The sequence below is a fragment of the Chlorocebus sabaeus genome, chromosome 15 (assembly GCF_047675955.1).
Source record: "Chlorocebus sabaeus isolate Y175 chromosome 15, mChlSab1.0.hap1, whole genome shotgun sequence".
In the NCBI taxonomy this organism is placed as follows: domain Eukaryota; kingdom Metazoa; phylum Chordata; class Mammalia; order Primates; family Cercopithecidae; genus Chlorocebus; species Chlorocebus sabaeus.
In genome coordinates, this window is record NC_132918.1 from 92546862 (window position 1) to 92566434 (window position 19573).

General features: G+C 39.9%; 1 protein-coding gene across 11 annotated transcripts in view; it reads left to right on the forward strand.

Annotated features, from left to right (window-relative positions):
- LRCH3 (leucine rich repeats and calponin homology domain containing 3) overlaps window positions 1-19573 on the forward strand; it is a 120863-nt gene that overhangs the window by 31672 nt on the left and 69618 nt on the right. For all 11 annotated transcript variants that reach the window (XR_012095637.1, XM_008009714.3, XM_073023803.1 and 8 more), the window contains exons 3-9: window positions 1993-2119; window positions 5099-5204; window positions 10699-10835; window positions 12673-12782; window positions 14274-14367; window positions 15689-15809; window positions 19147-19295. Coding sequence is in view for 10 of the 11 variants with exons in the window: in XM_008009714.3 (XP_008007905.1) it covers window positions 1993-2119; window positions 5099-5204; window positions 10699-10835; window positions 12673-12782; window positions 14274-14367; window positions 15689-15809; window positions 19147-19295 (844 nt within the window). In the remaining variant the exon portion in view is untranslated. The remainder of the gene's footprint in view (window positions 1-1992; window positions 2120-5098; window positions 5205-10698; window positions 10836-12672; window positions 12783-14273; window positions 14368-15688; window positions 15810-19146; window positions 19296-19573) is intronic.

Below are 19573 nucleotides of genomic sequence, written 5' to 3' on the forward strand. Positions count from 1 at the left end.
AAATGTTCATTGAAGATAATGTGCAAATGTGGAAAAATATAAAGGAAATTCATCAAAATGTATCCGAATTTTATAAGTGATCTTTTCCTTCTGTTTTTCCAGGTTTTTAGTCAAATTTTTAAATGAGTTTTCCCCTTATGAAACATTATTTAAAACTATTTTTGTATGTAATTATTGTACAGTTTATATACTGTTGAAAATACATTTTCCTCTGGGATCTTTAGTTTCTTCCAGTTTTTTACCATGATAAAAATAATATTAGCAGAGAATTTTATATGTAAATGTTTACTTTTCTCTTTCCAGAAGATAGATGTCTGGGAGTGGAATTGTTACTGGATTAGAAAGTGTTAAAGGCTTGGCCGGGCGCGGTGGCTCAAGTCTGTAATCCCAGCACTTTGGGAGGCCGAGACGGGCGGATCACGAGGTCAGGAGATCGAGACCATCCTGGTTAACACGGTGAAACCCCGTCTCTACTAAAAATACACACACACAAAAAAACTAGCTGGGTGTGGTGGCGGCACCTGTAGTCCCAGCTACTCGGGAGGCTGAGGCAGGAGAATGGCGTAAACCCGGGAGGCAGAGATTGCAGTGAGCTGAGATCTGGCCACTGCACTCCAGCCTGGGCAACGGAGCGAGACTCCGTCTCAAAAAAAAAAAAAAAAAAAAAGTGTTAAAGGCTTATGATCTCAGTAAAAGATCTTACAAATGGGGAGGCAATTGGTCTTAAGGAATGAGGTTGAATTTACATACGTAAAAATCTAGTTTATTTTAATCTTGATAGATGTGGGGTTTTTTTTGTATTTTTGTTTTTTCTTTTTGTTTTGAGACAGGGATTTGCTCTTGTTGCCCAGGTTGGAGTGCAATGGCGCGATCTTGGCTCACCACAACCTCCATCTCCCGGGTTCAAGCCATTCTCCTGCCTCAGCCTCCTGAGTAGCTGGGATTACAGGTGCCCACCACCACACCCGGCTAATTTTGTATTTTTAGTAGAGACAGCGTTTTGCCATGTTGGCCAGGCTGGTCTCGAACTCCCGACCTCAGGTGATACACCTGCCTTGGCTTCCCAAAGTGCTGGGATTACAGGTGTGAGCCACTGCGCCTGGCCGATAGATGTGTTTTTTTATTGTACTTTTAGTTCTGGTTTGCATGTTTTTGTATAAATAAAAATTCTTTACCTGTAACTTGGTATGATCTATGAAATCACAACTTACTGCCATATTTTCACCATTTATGTGCGTTTGATTATAATATTGTAATGATGAGGGAAACAGATTACAAGTTTTATTTAGAAATCTTCTTCAGGCTGGGCGCGGTGGCTCACACCTGTAATCCCAGCACTTTGGGGAGGCCAAGACAGGTGGATCATGAGGTCAGGAGATCGAGACCATCCTGACTAACACGGTGAAACCCCGTCTCTAGTAAAAATACAAAAAAAGTTAGCCAGGCGTGGTGGCGGGCGCCTGTAGTCCCAGCTACTTGGGAGGCTGAGGCAGGAGAATGGTGTGAACCGGGAGGTGGAGGTTGCAGTGAGCCGAGATCGCACCACTGCACTCCAGCCTGGGTGACAGAGCCAGACTCTGTCTGAAAAAAAAAAAAAAAAAAAAGAAATCTTCAGAAGGAAGGAGGATGATATTATCCACCTTTTAAAAAATATTTTCCTGCATAAATTTTACTTTAATAAAACAATATTATGTTTATGTAGTACTTCATTGTTTACCAAGGAGTTTTCTCGTGCAGGAGCCCTGTAAGATAGGTAGGGAGATACGAAGATCTTCAGTTTACAGATGAGAAATCTCTGTAAGATGCAGATTAAGTTCAACACTGTGCCTGTAACCATAAAGCAACCACCAGTAAAACGAAGGCTAGAACTCCAGTACCCTGTTTGTTTCTTGCAAGACTCATATTTGTTATTTTACTGAGTATGGAGTGAGAAAGAGGGAAAATTTTTCTTCAGTGGTGGACTCTGATTCTTCTTTCTGCTTACCCATTTAGTCGGAACCAACTGTCAACATTGCCGGTACACTTGTGTAATTTGCCGTTGAAAGTCTTAATTGCTAGTAATAATAAATTGGTGTCACTTCCAGAAGAAATTGGACACCTCAGACATTTGATGGAACTTGTAAGTTAATATTTTTGATCGTCCAGCGTGTGTGTGTGTGTGTGTGTGTTTGTGTATATGAAACCTTGGAGAGAGAGATGTCTACAAAGTCGTACCATAGTCTCTTATATGGCCAAGATTTATTATTGAGATATGTTTTTGACTTATTTTCCAGTATTGGTAATGAATCACGTACTGAATTTTCAGTACTCAAGTGGTTGGCACACAGAACTAAGAACTGAAAGTACAAGCCTAATCGGCCCACACAGATGGGAAAAAGTCATTAGAATTATGTTCTAACCAATATTAGATGATTTCTGTGTCATTAAATTTTTGAGATATGTTAATATAATTGAATTTTTCAAAATAAATGTATCATCAATATTCTGATTTTTTATTAGCTCCTATAGGGGAATGGCACTACAAAGGTTAGGTTTATTTTTTGCCTTACATTATATCTTTAGAACCTATCTCCCACTTTATAAAGTAAAATATACTTCATTGCTATGTGGTTTTGTTTTATTTTTTTGGAGACGGAGTCTCACTCTGAGGCCTAGGCTGGAGTGCAGTGGCGCGATCTTGGTTCACCGGAATCTTGGCTCCGCCTCCTGGGTTCAAGGGATTCTCCTGCCTCAGCCTCCCGAGTAGCTGGGACTAGAGGCACCTGCCACCACGCCTGGCTAATTTTTTGTATTTTTAGTAGAGATGGGGTTTCACCGTGGTAGCCAGGATGGTCTCGATCTCCTGACCTCGTGATCCGCCCGTCTCGGCCTCCCAAGGTGCTGGGATCACAGGCGTGAGCCACCATGCCCGGCCCTATTGCTGTGTATTTTCTAAGACACTAAATTGAACTCCTTCACCTAATCACTTCTTGAGTATTTACCTTCTGAGCATTGGAATAACAATTTTCTCATTTAATCACCATGATAATGAATTGATTACTAAAATTATTTTCATTTTATAACTGAGGAAGCTAGCACTCAAAATCGGTTAAATAATTTGCCTAAGGTTATATAACAGAAGTAGTAGTTGAAACCAGACTACCGTAAGTCGTTCTGAAGTGGTCAAATACAATTACATCCATTAGGATTAGGGGTATGGTTTCATGTAGGTTTATTAACAAAGATGGAAGATGGTTATCATAAATTAATATGTATGTAATATAGGTGAATCACTTTTTTCAGTTAGATTGTGAATATAAGAGGTTACTTGTGAAAATCCACAAATATCTTAAAACTAGAGTCTACATTCTAGACCAGTACTTTTGGAGCCAGTTAGACCTAGGACATAAAGATCAGAATGTATGTTTATCAGCATCTCTTCGGAACTTGGGTTAAAAACATGAACTAGAAGCAAACTATACTCTAATTCAAATTCTTATTTTCAAATCATTTAAACATTTTGTTTCTACTTATTCAGTCCTAAATATTTAAAAGATAGAGATGTGTCACAGAAGCTTTTAGTTCTCTACGAAAGAGGTTAGTTGATGTCCTCAGTCATATAAGGAGCTTGTGGTAGAATAAGAATTAGTGTCCTGGCCGGGCGCAGTGGCTCACGCTTGTAATCTTAGCACTTCGGGATGCGGAGGCAGGCAAATCACCTGAGGTCAGGAGTTCGAGACCAGCCTGGTTAACATGGTGAAACCCCGTCTATACTAAAAATACAAAAATTAGCCAGGCCTGGTGGCACCTGTTATCCCAGCAACTTGGGAGGCTGAGGCGGGAGAATCGCTTGAACCCAGGAGGCAGAGTTGCAGTGAGCTGAGATCACACCACTGTACTCCAGCCTGGGCGACACAGTGAGACTCCGTCTCAAAAAAAAGAAAAAATTCATGAATGAGTGTCCCTAAAGCTCTCCATTCCCGTCTGATGGTCTTTCAGCAACATCCTTGTTGGCTCACTGTTTTTTTCCTCTTCAGTAAGTGAAAGCAAACTGCTGTTTTCTACATACGTATTTTCTGAGAGATTATATATTGCTGTTACCTTTTGGCTCAAACTCAATTTTTATATCCTTTCAACTTTTTTTTTTCCTAGCTAGGATTTGAACCTATATCCTTTCAACTTCTTTTAGAACCCTTTTAATGCCTAGAGCATTGGACTAAGAAGTCTAGCTTCTGGCCAGGCACAGTGGCTCTTGCCTGTAATCACAGCACTTTGGGAGGCCGAGGCAGGTGGATCACCTGACATCAGGAGTTTCAGACCAGCCTGCTCAACATGGTGAAACCCCATCTCTGCTAAAGATAAAAAAATTAGCCGGGCGTGGTGGCGGGTGCCTGTAATCCCAGCTACTTGGGAGGCTGAGGCAGGGGAATTGCTGGAACCCAGGAGGCAGAGCTTGCAGTGAGTCGAGATCACGCCACTGCACCTCCAGCCTGGGCAGCAGAGCGAGACTCCATCTCAAAAAAAAAAGTCTAGCTTCTGATTCTACTTCAATTATTAATTGGTAGGAAAAGTAAAACTAGTCTTTTCTCTAAGCATATTTTAAGAATATTAAAAAATAACGTTTGAAGCTTATTGAAAAATTTGACAAGTGGTCTTTTTTTATTCTTCTTTCTTTTTTAAAAAAAGAAAATAGAGATGAGTCCTTACCATGTTGCCCAGGCTGGTCTGAAACTCCTGGGCTCATGCGATCCACCCGCCTCCGCTTCCCAAAGTGCTGGGAGTAGGCGTGAGCATCACACTCGGCAGCAGGCGGCCTTTTCTAAAGAGTAAATGTGTTATTTCTTTCAGTCGCATTGGCACAGCTTTAAGTGTTAATGTGGCAGCTTCCCTCTGTTCGCATAATGATGTGTTTGCAAATTACCTTGGCTGACCTCAGATTTACGGTATTCTGAATTTATTAATCTTGGAGCCTGTAGGTAGTCGCTTGTCAGAACTGTTGAATTAAGCTATAGAGTAAGATACCAGAAGGTCTCCCAAACATGCCTAATTTTATAGACAGTTTAAAGCAGACAAGTTTGTAATGTTAGGACAATCTTTATTTTGTATCTTTTCAAAATAGGATGTGAGCTGCAATGAAATTCAAACTATACCTTCCCAAATTGGTAACCTGGAGGCCTTGAGAGACCTTAATGTAAGAAGAAATCACCTAGTACATTTGCCTGAAGGTAAGAAACTATGGAATGATGATTATTATTATTTTAAGCTCTCTCAGACTAATCAAGACAAAAATGCATAAGGGTTATATCCAGGCTGGGCGCTGTGACTCATGCCTGTAATCTCAACACTTTCAGAGGCAGAGGAGGGAAGATTGCTTGAACCCAGGAATTCCAGACCAGCCTGGGCAACACAGAGTCTGTCTCTACAGAAAATTAACAAATTAGCCCCATGGGCTGGCATACTCTTGTAGTCCCAGCTACTCAGGAAGCTGAGGTGGGAGGAGTCCCAGCCCCCAGGAGGCCAAGGCTGCAGTGAGCTGTGGTGGCGTCACTGCTCTCTAGCCTGAGCACCAGAAAGAGACCCTGTTTAAAAAAAGGGGAGAGAGAGAGAGAGAGTGTGTGTGTGTGTGTGTGTGTGTGTGTGTGAGTGAGAGAGACAGTGTGTTACCTCCAGTGTTTGAAATCTAATGGTTTATTTAATAGTGTTATCTGTTTCACTGTGGATTTTAAAAGCCTCTTCAATGAAAAGGTTTGATAACTCTTGACCTTTGATTTTATTTTTAGATATTGTCAACCAGTGTAATCAATAACTCAGGGTAGGGTCACTGGAAATTTCAGTAAGCATGACTGTTTGGGGGAAATGTAACATGTTTGGATAAGGGAGATAGTATGTAGTATAATGAAAAACATTCCCGCAGTTAGCACTCACTTAAAAATGGACTCTGACCTGAACTTAACTTTACCCGTCACTGGAGATGTTCAAACAGAGGCCAATGAACCATGTAGAGCTGATGTGTGGAGTGAATGGTAAATGGGGTGAGAGACTGCGCTGAGAGGCAGGTTATCTTACTTAGGCTGACTACAAGCCATATCATTCAAATATGTATTTGAATGATAAAAATGATTAAACAATTAAGTCTAATTTATCAATCTTTCACAAATTAATAAACAGAATGCTAGAAAGGAAGATGAAAATGAGAGCTGTTATTTTATGAGATCCAGAATATATATTTCTTCTACATGTTTCTGCTCATCACCCAGCAATAAGAGCCATCAACTCATGGCAAGTCTTGTCTCTGCTGTTCTCTCATTTACTTTCCCCTGCACTGTTCTCTAGATTAATTTGAATCATATACAGAAATTTATTGTAAAATACCAATGAGTCTTCTCAAGGTGTTTTCATGACAGTGATTTTCTAGGTTCTTTGACAAAATATGACTACAGTGTACAATTAATATTTTGTTTGTTTTGAGACAGGGTCTCACTCCCAATACCCAGGCTAGAGTGCAGTGGCACGAACATGGCTCGTGCAGCCTCGACTTCCCAGGTTTAGGTGATCCTCTCACCTCAGCCTCCCAGGTAGCTTAGACTGTGGGCACTCGCCACCATGCCTGACTAGTTTTTGTATTTTTAGCAGTGACGGGTTTTGCCATTGTGCCCAGGCTGGTCTCAAACGCCTGGGGTCAAGAGATCCACTTGCCTCAGTCTCTCAGAGTGCTAGGATTACAGGTGTGAGCCACTGCGCCTGGCCACAATACATGTTGAATTAACTAATGTTTTCACTTTCCCTGTAGAATTCAAATATTTATACAAATTTGATCCAGCATAATATTTAGTTCTAAAGTACTAGTGGAGCTTTGACATTTTGGATTCCAAGTAAATGTGTAAGAACGTGACCTTTTCAGTCACTTTTATATACTTTACTGCAACCAAAATCTCGCAATGTCTTTCCTCTCACTTGGCTTGTCCAGGAACCTTCCCACCTTTTATCCTCAGGGCCTTATTTTCTCCTGGGTCTGTTTGCTACCAACTCAGGAATGTAAATGAAGGTTAGCAAAACCAAAATCATGACCTCTAGGACCTTATAACCCCAAATTTCTCTCTAGGGTTACCTCTGTACTCAGGACTCACCTACTATGGTTGGTCTTCAAATACTTACTCCTATAATAATATTTATTTAGTGTGAAATCAATTAATGAAAATATTAAGGTTTTAATCAAAATGAAAATTGAGAATTTCAGATGACAATGGAAGCTTAATAGTTTTATCAGCTAATTTATTTCTGTATCTTATTTTGATTGTAGACTGCTGACAAAATAGTTTATCACACAAATAGTTTCAATTTTTTTTAACAGTTTATTTTATAATCTCAGCACATATAGTTGAACTGAGTTGGCAGGTGAAGCCTTATTCCAACAGCTACATTCATTCGTGTGGAAGTTTAATTTCTAACATTGCAATTTGGTAGATATCATTTATCTTTTGTTATGTTGCCATTTTGATTTAAAGTTAATTTTAACTTTTACCAAATAATACGTTACATCATTCAAAAAATATTTAAAAATATTGAGTCTTTTTTTTTTTTTTTTTTTTTGAGACAGAGTCTCACTTTGTCACCTAGGCTGGAGTGCAGTGGCGCCATCTTGGCTCACTGCAACCTCTGCCTCCCGGGTTCAAGTGATTCTCCTGCCTCAACCTCCCGAGTAGCCGGGATTACAGGCACGTGCCACCACGCCCAGCTAACTTTTGTATTTTTAATAGAGACAGGGTTTCGCCATGTTGCCCAGGATAGTCTTGATCTCCTGACCTCGTGATCCGCCTGCCTCCGCCTCCCAAAGTGCTGGGATTACAGGCGTGAGCCACCACGTCCAGCCAAGAATCTTAAATAGTATCGTTCCCCTGCCTCAAACTTCCCGGCACACCAATTTCAATGGCCAGAAGTATGTATCTTCATTAAACTCCTTTGACTCTTTTTTTTTTTTTTTTTTTGAGATAGGGTCTCACTCTGTTGCCCAGGCTGGAGTGCATGGCTTGATCATAGCTCACTGTAGCCTCGAACTCCCTGGGCTGAAGCCATCCTCCCATCTGAGCCTTCCAAGTAGCTGGGACCGCAGACATGTGCCATCACACCCAGAAGTTTTTGTATTGTTTTGTAGAGACGAGGGTCTCCCCATGTTGCCCTGGCTGGTCTCCTGGGCTCAAGCAGTCCTCCTACCTCAGCCTCCCAAAGCGCTGATTGCAGGCATGAGCCACAGTGTCCAGACTGCTGACATATTTCTAATTGATACATTTTTATAGCTATTGCTGGTTTGGGCAACTTTGACACTTATGTCAGCTTCCTATTGTGATAGATGAGGATTTAGTTTCCTTACACTATCACATACCATGCCTTTACTGCCTTCCTCCCATCTTCCCAGTGTAGTTTTAGCACAACTTTTGATTAAATTGTTATTCAGTGTTCACATTACTATAATTATGTAAACATTGTTCCCTGCCAATTCAAGTGATGTACTCTGATTTTATTTCTTTTCTTGTACATGTTTTTTTTTTTCTAGAGGTAATAGTTTCTTATCTTTTTATATGCTTATTTTTGTGTGTGTGTATTGCTAATTCCGCCCTCTTTTTCCAACAGTCTTCCTCGTCAAACCAGTCAGATTCTCTATCCCTTTTTTCCGTGCACCTCTGCCTCACTGAGCCCTTTTTTTCCTCTTCTGATACGGACTGGCTGTTCTCTAGTATTGCTGCCCAGCTTTTTTTTCTTTTCTTTGAGACGGAGTCTCGCTCTGTCACCCAGGCTGGAGTGCAGTGACACGATCTCGGCTCACTGTAACTTCCGCCTCCTAGGTTCAAGCGACTCTCTGCCTTAGCCTCCCGAGTAGCTGGGATTACAGGTGCCCGCCACCACGCCTGGCTAACTTTTGTATTTTTAGTAGAGACAGGGTTTCAGCATCTTGACCAGGCTAGTCTTGAACTCCTGACCTTGTGATTCACCCGCCTCGGCCTTCCAAAGTGCTGAGATTACAGGCGTGAGCCACTGTGCCCGGCCTGCTGCCCAGCTTGCTTTCTTCTGTGTTAAATACTCTGATTCCTAGACTGGATCGTCCTCAGTTTACTCCCTGTTTTGCTGGAGGACATCTCGTAGTAGTTTCCCAAGAACATGTCATAGGAGAACATATTTTTGAGACTTCACTTGAAAAGAAATGTCTATTCTGTGTCCCCCCCTTGATTAATAATTGCATTATAAATCTAGGTTGAAAACTTTTCTTTCAAGCCTTTTAAGTCTTTTTTCACGCTCCGCTTTCAGTGTTTAAAATTAATGGTTGAAAATCTGATGCCGTTCATTCTTAATCCCAGTCCTCTGTGACCAGCTTCTGCTCTATGGAAGATTTTAAGATGGTCCCTGTTTATCTGCTGCTCTGGAATTGTATGTGAATGTGCCGTAGTATGAGTTGTTTTAATTCAATATACTGGGTACTCGGTGGGCCCCTTTCCAAACCAGAGATCCATATCTTCCATTTTGGGAAATTGTTTTACATCTTTTTTTTTTTTTTTTTGATAACTTTCTTTATTCTGGTTTCTCTGTCCCCTTTTCGAATTATTTTGAATTGGATGTTATTAGACCTCTTTGTTGATCCTCTTTGATGATTTTTCTTATCTTTATTATTCATTTCTTTGTCATTTTGTGTTATCTTATGGTAAAATAGTTCCAACCATCATGAATTTTTAATTACTACCATTATATTTTTTCATTTCTACAAACTCATTATTCTGTGATTTTTAAAAAACATTCCTTTTATGTTTCAGTGATTAAGGACCTTCTCTTTCTGAAACTAAAGATAGTCTAGCTTTTCAAAATTTTCTTCTGCTTTCTATAAAGTACCTGTTTCTTCTGAGTTCCTTTTTTTGGTTAGTTGGTTGGCTTTGATGTTGGAGATGTCTAAATGTCTGTGGATCATATACTATCTTTATATAGCTGAATAGAAGTTCTGAGTATACTGGGCAGAAATTGTATAATGGTCATTAAGCAGCAAGCTGTGCATTTTATTAGAAGAAATTCTATATCATTATATAAAAGCCTTATATATGGGACTGTGAGGTTTACCAGAGAAAGAAGCTCCATTTCTTCTATGTTATTGTGTATATTAACTGTGGCCATTCCTGGGGATGAAGTAGGATAGGGTGGGGTGGGAAGGTGCTGAGGTTTTAATGTTAAGTGTGTAGACTTTGACTTAACTTCTCCATTTTCAGCTGGCAACTCCTCCTGACTTTCCATTGTGCCTGGGATCCCTGAGTTCAGAGCATTTTTGGTTCAATTTCACTGGAAAAGAATTTGCTGACTGCTGGGAACATTGGAGAAGGATAGTGACCCAGCTGCGTTAGTGGGGGCTGTGGACCCAGGCATTTAACTGTTCTTTATATAGAGTGTTATCTAATCCTTTTGTTATCCTCACCTTCTTGTGGTATCAGGGCCTCCGGCTTCTGAGACTTTCTGTAGTTCTGAGCGGGTCAAAGCTGCTTGCTTTTTATTAGTCATCCTATCTATAGGCAACTAGATCTCATTTTTACCACTTGTCTCATTTTTACCACTTTGCTACCAGTTAATCACTAAAAGAGAATGGGAGTAAGTATCTGTGTTAAAATCACATTTAACTAGAAGCTTTTGTAAAAATTCTTTAGTTGTAAAACATCATTAATTGTTCATTTCCATTTTACCTTCATGCAGAGCTGGCAGAGTTGCCTTTGATACGGTTAGACTTCTCATGCAATAAAATTACCACAATCCCTGTTTGTTATCGGAACCTCAGGCACCTACAGATGATCACCCTAGATAATAATCCACTACAGTCACCTCCTGCACAGGTAAACCATAGTGGAAGCATGGTATGGACTTTTTTTTGGACAAAGGATGAAATTTAAAATTTTCTGTACATTTATCATTCTGTTGGAAAATAATTTCTTTTAAAATAAATTCACATGCATATGTATTTTTGAGAAGCCTTGAATTAATGGATTGGAAGATAATGTTTCCAGAAGTGTTTTTCCTTTCTCTAAATTGGTATTTGTTTTTAAATTGAAGAATTCTTCCCTACATTTTTTTTCTAATAAAATTTTAATTTCTTAATATTTTTCTTGTAAAATTTGAGTGTAGACACTATAAATGCTAGAGACAGGCCAGGCGTGGTGGCTCACGCGTGTAATCCCAGCACTTTAGGAGGCCAAGGCGGGTGGATCACAAGATCAGGAGCTCGAAATCATCCTGGCCAACATGGTGAAACTCCGTTTCTACTAAAAATACAAAAATTAGCCGGGTGTGGTGGTGGGCGCCAGTGGTCCCAGCTACTCAGGAGGCTGAGGCAGGAGAATCGCTTGAACCCAGGAAGCGGAGGCTGCAGTGAGCCGAGATCGCACTACTGCACTCCAGACTAGGCGACAGGGCGAGACAAAGAAAAATACTCAGCTTTCAGAGCTAAAAGCTATCAGCACATTTCTTTTTCTGATCATTGTTATTACAACCTTCCTAATTCTAAAAGTCACAAATTCCTAGTTTAGACATTTTAGTCGTTTATCAGTGACTGAAATGAAGCTATACAATAATAATTGTAAGGTAGCTTTACATGTAGATGCTGGACATCCTACAACCTATACATGTTTGCCAACTGATTATTTTCTCTTAGCTCTTTTTTTTTTATTGAGACAGAGTCTTGCTGTCGCCCAGGCTGGAGTGCAGTGGCACGATCTCGGCTCACTGGAATCTCTGCCTCCCGGGTTTACGCCATTCTCCTGCCTCAGCCTCCCAAGTAGCTGGGACTACAGGTGCCCGCCACCACGCCCGGCTAATTTTTTGTGTATTTTAGTAGAGACGGAGTTTCACTGTGTTAGCCAGGATGGTCTCCATCTCCTGACCTCGTGATCCTCCCAATCTCGGCCTCCCAAAGTGCTGGGATTACAGGCGTGAACCACCACGCCCAGCCCCCTTAGCTCTTTTTAACTCTGCAATTTATTGACGATTTTGTACAAGCATATGCTTCTGTCTCTTTTTTTTTTTGAGATGAAGTTTCACTCTTGTCACCCAGGCTGGAGTGCAATGGCGCGATCTCGGCTCACTGCAGCCTCCACCTCCTGGGTTCTAGTGATTCTCCTGCTTCAGCCTCCCGAGTATCTGGGATTACAGTCCCCCGCTACCACACCTAGCTGATTTTTTGTATTTTTAGTAGAGACGGGGTTTCACCATGTTGATCAGGCTTGTTTGAACTCCTAACCTCAGGTGATCCACCTGCCTCGGCCTCCCAAAGTGCTAGGATTACAGGCGTGAGCCACCGCGCCCGGCCATATGTGCTACTCTTTATGGCAACTATAAAACTTTATGAGTAAACTTCCTAACAATAGAAAGGTCTTATAAGTATAAGCCTCAGGACTTTGTGTTTTGACTTCTGGAACAAGTAGCAACAGAAATACATGTAACAGAAATATATGTAATATTTCATGATGTCCTGCTCTTCTTTCTCAAAGCAAAATCAAAAACACTTAACCAAATAATATAATTTGTTATAAGAATATTCGTTTTTTAATATTACTGTATGTACTTGATAGAAATGCCTCCTGTTCCCAATGTACGTTACATAAAATGTTGATATGATAAAAAGGAGAATACTTCAGATGAGTAATAATTTGTCTACATTTATGTTACTTTATTTAGATATGCATAAAAGGCAAAGTCCACATATTTAAATACCTGAACATACAAGCTTGTAAGATTGCTCCAGATCTGCCAGATTATGATAGGAGACCTTTGGGTTTTGGCTCCTGGTAAGTATATTCTGTACCTTTGCCTATCATATTTTTTGCACAGGGAATCAAATAAAATGGATACTTTAATTTGCCTGGATGTTTGACTAAAGGGAAATAACCTGTTTTAACACTGTGATTCTCAGAATGCTTGTATTGTAGTGTTGATTACCTACATCTGGCAAAGTCTAGTTCTAAGGGTTTCTCAACCTTGGGACTCTTGACATTGTATATCAGATAATTCTTTGTTGTGATGGGCTGTCATGTACATCGTAAGACATTTAGCAGCGTCCTTGGCATCTACCCATCAGATGCCAGTAGTACCCTCCCAAGGTGACAAACAAAAATGTCTCCAAATGTCACCTTGAGGCCTCCAGTTGAAAACTAGTGGTCTGAGTGACTTTAGCTCTGCTGCTGAAATAACTAGCTGAAGGCAAGTCATTCATACTTTTTGGGTTTCATTTTTCCTACAAGGAGGGAAGAGTTGGATTTGTTGACCATTAACATCACTTCAGTATCTTTTAAGTCTATGAGTCCCTCAGCTACATAACATGACTTATAAGTCTATGAGTCCCTCAGCTACATAACGTGACTTATAAGTCTATGAGTCCCTCAGCTACATAATATGACTTATAAGTCTGAGTCCCTCAGCTACATAACATGACTTATAAGTCTGAGTCCCTCAGCTACATAACGTGACTTATAAGTCTATGAGTCCCTCAGCTACATAATATGACTTATAAGTCTGAGTCCCTCAGCTACATAACATGACTTATAAGTCTATGAGTCCCTCAGCTACATAACATGACTTATAAGTCTGAGTCCCTCAGCTACATAACATGACTTATAAGTCTGAGTCCCTCAGCTACATAACATGACTTATAAGTCTATGAGTCCCTCAGCTACATAACGTGACTTATAAGTCTGTGAGTCCCTCAGCTACATAACATGACTTATAAGGTCATCTGCTTGGCAGTCCCAACCGTATGGAACAATCTCTTCTTTTTGTAACAAGGTCTTACTATGTTGCCCAGCCTGGTCTCTCAAACTCCTGAGCTCAAGCATTCCTCCCACCTCAGCCTCCTGAGTATGAAGCAGTCTTAAGTAGCAAGAATTAAATTCTTGGGCCTTTAAACAAGCAGGATAGATGTTTTAGTGAAAGTGAAATAATGTTTATGGACTTTACTCCAAAGAGAACCCCTCAGACCTTCTCTTGGAACCTCTCAAATTTTGCTTAAAAGCACAGCCCCAGTAAACTTGCCTCATTGGGTGAACAAGAATTGCAGAGGTGTGATTGTTTTGAAGCTGGATAATAATGAGTACATGAGGTCTCATACTATTCTGTTTGCTTTGTTTCTATTTGGAATTTTTCATATTAAAAAATTAAAAGAAAGCCCATTTAGTTCTAATAGTTAAGTGACTGCTTGTTTTTTTAGAAAACTGATCTGTTTAATTTCAAATGTTAATTGTTAAAATAACAAACTTTGCAGTAACAAAGTCTCTTTTTGGCAGCCATGAAGAACTGTACTCAAGTCGCCCGTATGGAGCCCTTGATTCAGGCTTCAATAGCGTGGACAGTGGTGATAAGAGATGGTCAGGGAATGAAGTAAGTGTTTTTTATAATCCGTGTGTTATAACACCTGATTAAGGGAAAATAAAATGATGAAAATGAAAAGTGCCTTAACCAGATTCAATTTCTCACTACATAAAATACAGAAAAGTCAAAGTGGGGGTAAGATTCCCACATTCTACAGCTGGGACTGGTGTTCTGCTTCCTTACCGGCTTTCCATCACGCGTATTTCCACCTGTCTGTTTCCTCATTGTCTCATGAAAATAGTTTCATATCATAGAAAGGCAAACAGGAGCTGAGCCAGTGGAAACTGAAGCCTAAAATGTGAAGGGTGGGGTGTTCTTGAGCAGAGGCGAGAGACGGTGAGAGAACAAGTGGGACTTCAGGCCGATGGGTAGAGATGAGGACCTTAGTGAAGAGTATTCATGTGCTCAGGAGGAACAGCCTCCTAGCTAATTCTGTCGTTTTCCTGGTTTTTAAATTATTTGTATTATGTTTTCTGCTCCTAAAAATTAGTATGTCCACAGAGAAGGTCTACAGAAGAAAAAAAGTAAAAAAATAAAAATTACTAATGTGAATATTTTAGCAATGCATTAAGTTATTAAATAAACTTCTGTTAGCAAGATTGATAACCTACTATTTATAACATTGTTTTATGGTGAATCAAAAGCAAATTAATTTTAGACCACATCCCATTTGTAATTTGGAATTGTGTTTGTATGTCTTGGTGGGTGGGTTCATAAATGTGGCTGTATCGATACAGATATATATGTAGATATTTTAAATCTATATGGATAGATTTATGGAGTCATGAATCTTTTTTTTTTTTTGAGACGGAGTCTCGCTCTTTCACCCAGGCTGGAGTGCAGTGGCACGCCCATGGCTCAAGCAGTCCTCCCACATAAACCTCCTGAGTAGCCGGGACTACAGGCTTATGCCACCACGCCCGGCTAATTAATTTTTTTTTAATTTAGAGATGGGGTCTCCCTGTATTGCCCAGGCTAGTCTCAAACTCCTGGGCTTATCGTTCCCACCTTGGTCTCCCAAAGTGTTGGGATTATAGGCATCAGCCACCACTCCCGGCCAGGTTTTTATCTTTTTGAGGTAGGATCTCGCTTTGTTCGCACAGGCCAGAGTGCAGTGGTGGAATCCTATCTCATTGCAGCCTCGAAGTCCTGGCCTGATGCTCTCATCTCAACACCCAAGTATTAGGATTAGAGGCATGCGTGAGCACCCCCAGCTGATTTCCTCCTGGCCTCGAGTGGTCCCCTGGTTCGGTCTCCCAAAGCGCATGTATTACAGGCGTGAGCCGCCAGGCTCGAAAATGATTGTTCACGTTTCTGCTTCTTTTTTAAGCCTACAGATGAATTTTCCGATCTGCCTCTTCGAGTAGCAGAGATGACTAAAGAGCAAAGACTACGAAGGGAAAGCCAGTACCAAGAGAACCGCGGCAGCTTAGTGGTAACAAATGGTGGAGGTAAACGGAATTCCAGTGACATCAAAAGTGTTTGCAGTCATTTAACTTTTTAAAGTTGTCTTTTTCACACCCACTGCTTTTGTTTGTGTACCTATAGCTTCTTCACTCTTCTTTTAAATACTTCTTTTCATATATGATTGAAAAATGCTATTTTCCATTGGGATGAAACTATGATTTCTGGTTTCAGTCAGAGTTAAAATATAGTATTTCTCCCTTGTTTTTATTTTGGGAGGAAACTTTATTAGAGACAGTACACCTGGAGTAGATCTTCGTTAATCTGGATTTAACCATGACCTTTTCAAGTACCATTCTCCCTTTTTAAGATTCTTGCTGTGGTCATTATTTGATCTCTTTTAGGAATTTAGCGCATTTTTTTTTTTTAGCGTTTACCTTTTCTTCACTTGGAATTGTCAGATGCTCTTCAAGGGCGTCTGAATCGCAGTTTTCCTTATTCTGACATTAAAAAATTTGTAGTTCATTAGCAAGTAGCACTCTACTTGCTTATACTTTCTGAAGCAGACTCTTGATTTTTGCATTCCATTCTGTATTGCTTGAATTGGTTTGAATTTAATGTTTAATGTTTAACTTCATATTTAAATTTTGAGGGCCAGTTATAAGGGAAAAATGACTTTGATTTTTCCAGAAACCTATTACTTATCTGAGAAGAGCTTTCATTTCTGCGTGATGATTTCAATTAAATGGTTTGCTGTCTTTTTCCTCACCATCTTATGTTCTTTCCTCCTGTCGTTACCATTTTTCATTTACATTTCAGTAGTTTTCAGTGTTTTTCTCGTATGAGGTATCTTTCTCCATCAGTTTATTTAAGACTTAAAATAATGTTGAGATCTGTGCTGGTATGGTAGCCACTAGCCACGTGTGGTAATTATTGAGTATTTGAAATGTGTTTTTTTAGGCTGGGCGTGGTGGCTCACACCTGTAATCCCAGCACTTTGGGAGGCTGAGGCAGGTGGATCACTTGAGGTCAGGAGTTTGAGACTAGCCTGGCCAACATGGTGAAACCTCATCTCTACTAAAAATCCAAAAAAAAAAAAAAAAAAAAAAAAAAAATTAGCAGAGCATAGTGGCACATGCCTGTAATCCCAGCTACTGGGGAGGCTGAGGCAGGAGAATCACTTGAACTCGAGAGGCAGACGTTGTAGTGAGCCAAGATCGCGCCACTGCACTCCATCCTGGGCAACAGAATGAAACTGTGTCTCATAAAAGGAAATAAAAAAGAAAGGTGGTTTTTCCAAATTGATACGTATTGTAAGTTTAAAACACACATCAGATTTTGAAGACTTCATTTGAAAAAAAGCATATAAAGTAGTAATATTTTGCATTGAATTTATGTTGAAGTGATATTTAGACATATTGGATAATGTAAAATATATTAAAATTAATGATGCCTCTTTTACTTTAAAAAATATGACTACTAGAAAATTTCAAATGACGTATGTGGTTCACCTTTATGGCTTGTGTTATTTTTCTCTTTGGCCACACTTGTCTAGATTGTATGAAGAAGTAAAGTTGCTTTCTTCAGAAATGGTCTTAATATAAACATGTATTTAGTCAGACAAGTGTTAGCACATTTTAAAAAATGCATTTATTTACCTGGTTTCTAATGTGGATGTAAACTTGTAACCTTTTCATCTTTTTTAGCTATTAATAAAACTCTAATAACTCATAATTCATTTTATATTAATTGCATTCCCAGAATTATTTATAAATGAGTTAGAAGACTAGTTTGAGAAAGAGGCTTCTCCAGGTTCACTGCTCCAGCAACTGCGATTTTTAGGCAGCCTGTAGAACATCATAAAGTAACAGGTTGTGGTTTAATGCGTCTCTGGAGAAACTGTCTTAGTAGCAAGTTTTTTTTTCTAGTGTGCCATTTTAAGTAGTTGTTTCATTACTTTTAAACTTAAAAATAATGGGGGATTCCCAAACTTAATAGATGAACGATGTGGCTAAAAATAATTTATATACTTCTCCTCACCCTAAAGCATTTTGAGAGGAAAAAATTCGTCAAATGAATCCCTTCCCATCCAAAAACTATTATAAAATATCTACATTGCTGACCTCTAGCAGATAGTTTTCCAAATAGGACAATCTTTGTTCTGATCTTTTTTGTTTCTGTTTAATTGACAACAATTACTGGAAGGGAGATAGTAGTCAGAAACTCTTTTCTTTCTCAAGTCCAGTTTACTCCTACCTTTTCCCTTTTTTGTGTGTGGCCTTTTACTTTCTTTTGAGTTGACTATGTTCAGTTTTCCACCTGCTATCTCCTCCAGAGATAATAAGCCCCAGACCTAAAACACAAAGATGTGCCTTTCAGTCTTTAAAAACTGGTCTTGCTCTTTGTTTCACAAACTCAAACTACTGTGTTTAAAACAGTAGGGAGCTGTCCAAAGAAAAATGTTAGAGGTCTCTATTTCAATAATTATCATCAATTACTGTGTTCTTTAGTGAACCAGGACTAAGGTTTTCTGGAGCCTATTTTTGTGAGTGACCATGAACTAAATAATAAACACTTAGGTGCCGCCTCGGTGGCTGACGCCTGTAATCCCAGCACTTCGGGAGGCCAGAGTGGGCGGATTGCTTGAGCACAGCAGTTTGAGACCAATGTGGCCAACATGGTGAAACCTCATCTCTACTAAAAATAGAAAAAGTAGCTGGGTGTGGTGGTGCACACCTATAATCCCAGCTACTTGGGAGGCTGAGGCAGGAGAATCACTTGAACGTGAGAAGCAGAGGTTGCAGTGAGCCAAGATTGCACTACTGCACTGCAGCCTGGGTGGCAGAGTGAGACCCTGTCTCAAAAAAAAGAAAAACAAAACAAAATAAAATATAAGTAAAATTTATTTACTTTTTTTTTGTTTTTGAGACGGAGTCTTGCTCTGTTGCCCAAGCTAGAGTGCAGTGGCACGGTCTCGGCTCACTATAACCTCCGTCTCCCAGGTTCAAGCAATTGTCCTGTCTCAGCCTCCCGAGTAGCTGGGACTACAGGCCTGCACCACTAAGCCCGGCTAATTTTTTTGTATTTTTAGTAGAGATGGGTTTCACCATATTGGTCAGGCTGGCCTCGTACTCCTGACCTCAGGTGATCCACCCGCCTCCACCTCCCAAAGTGCTGGGATTACAGGCGTGAGCCACCAACCTTGGACATAAAATGGGTAAAAAAAAGACTTAAGTAATTTAAAGTTTTTATCATCCCTCCCACTTTCAAAATAGAAAATCTTGGGGAAAAGGAAATAAGTAAATGTCTTTTATTGGCTGTCTAATTCGAATGTTTTTTTCTGGTGTGTGTGTGCGTGTGTGGGTGTGTGTGTGGTGTATACAGTGGAACATGATCTGGATCAGATTGACTTCATAGACAGCTGTACGGCAGAGGAAGAAGAGGCCGAGGTGAGACAGCCCAAGGGACCGGACTCAGACAGCCTTAGTTCACAGTTTATGGCATATATTGAACAACGGCGAATCTCTCATGAGGTAGTACCTAGGTTGAAGCCTAAATATGTTGCTATCCCTTCGTAAAAATAATTCATAATAGTATAAAGTTTTGTTGTATCAGTGATTTGTTGACTTAAGCCTAATTGTTTTCATTATGTTCACTTCTAATTTCAGTACCGAATTGTTGAGATTTATTCAGAAACATCAGACAGTAGTCTCAAGTAGGCTTTAGGTTTATTTTTCAAACAAGAAGACAGATTTCAGAATTTTGCAGAAGGAGAAAGAGAAGTCTAGGTACTGTTAAGGCCTTCGAAGAA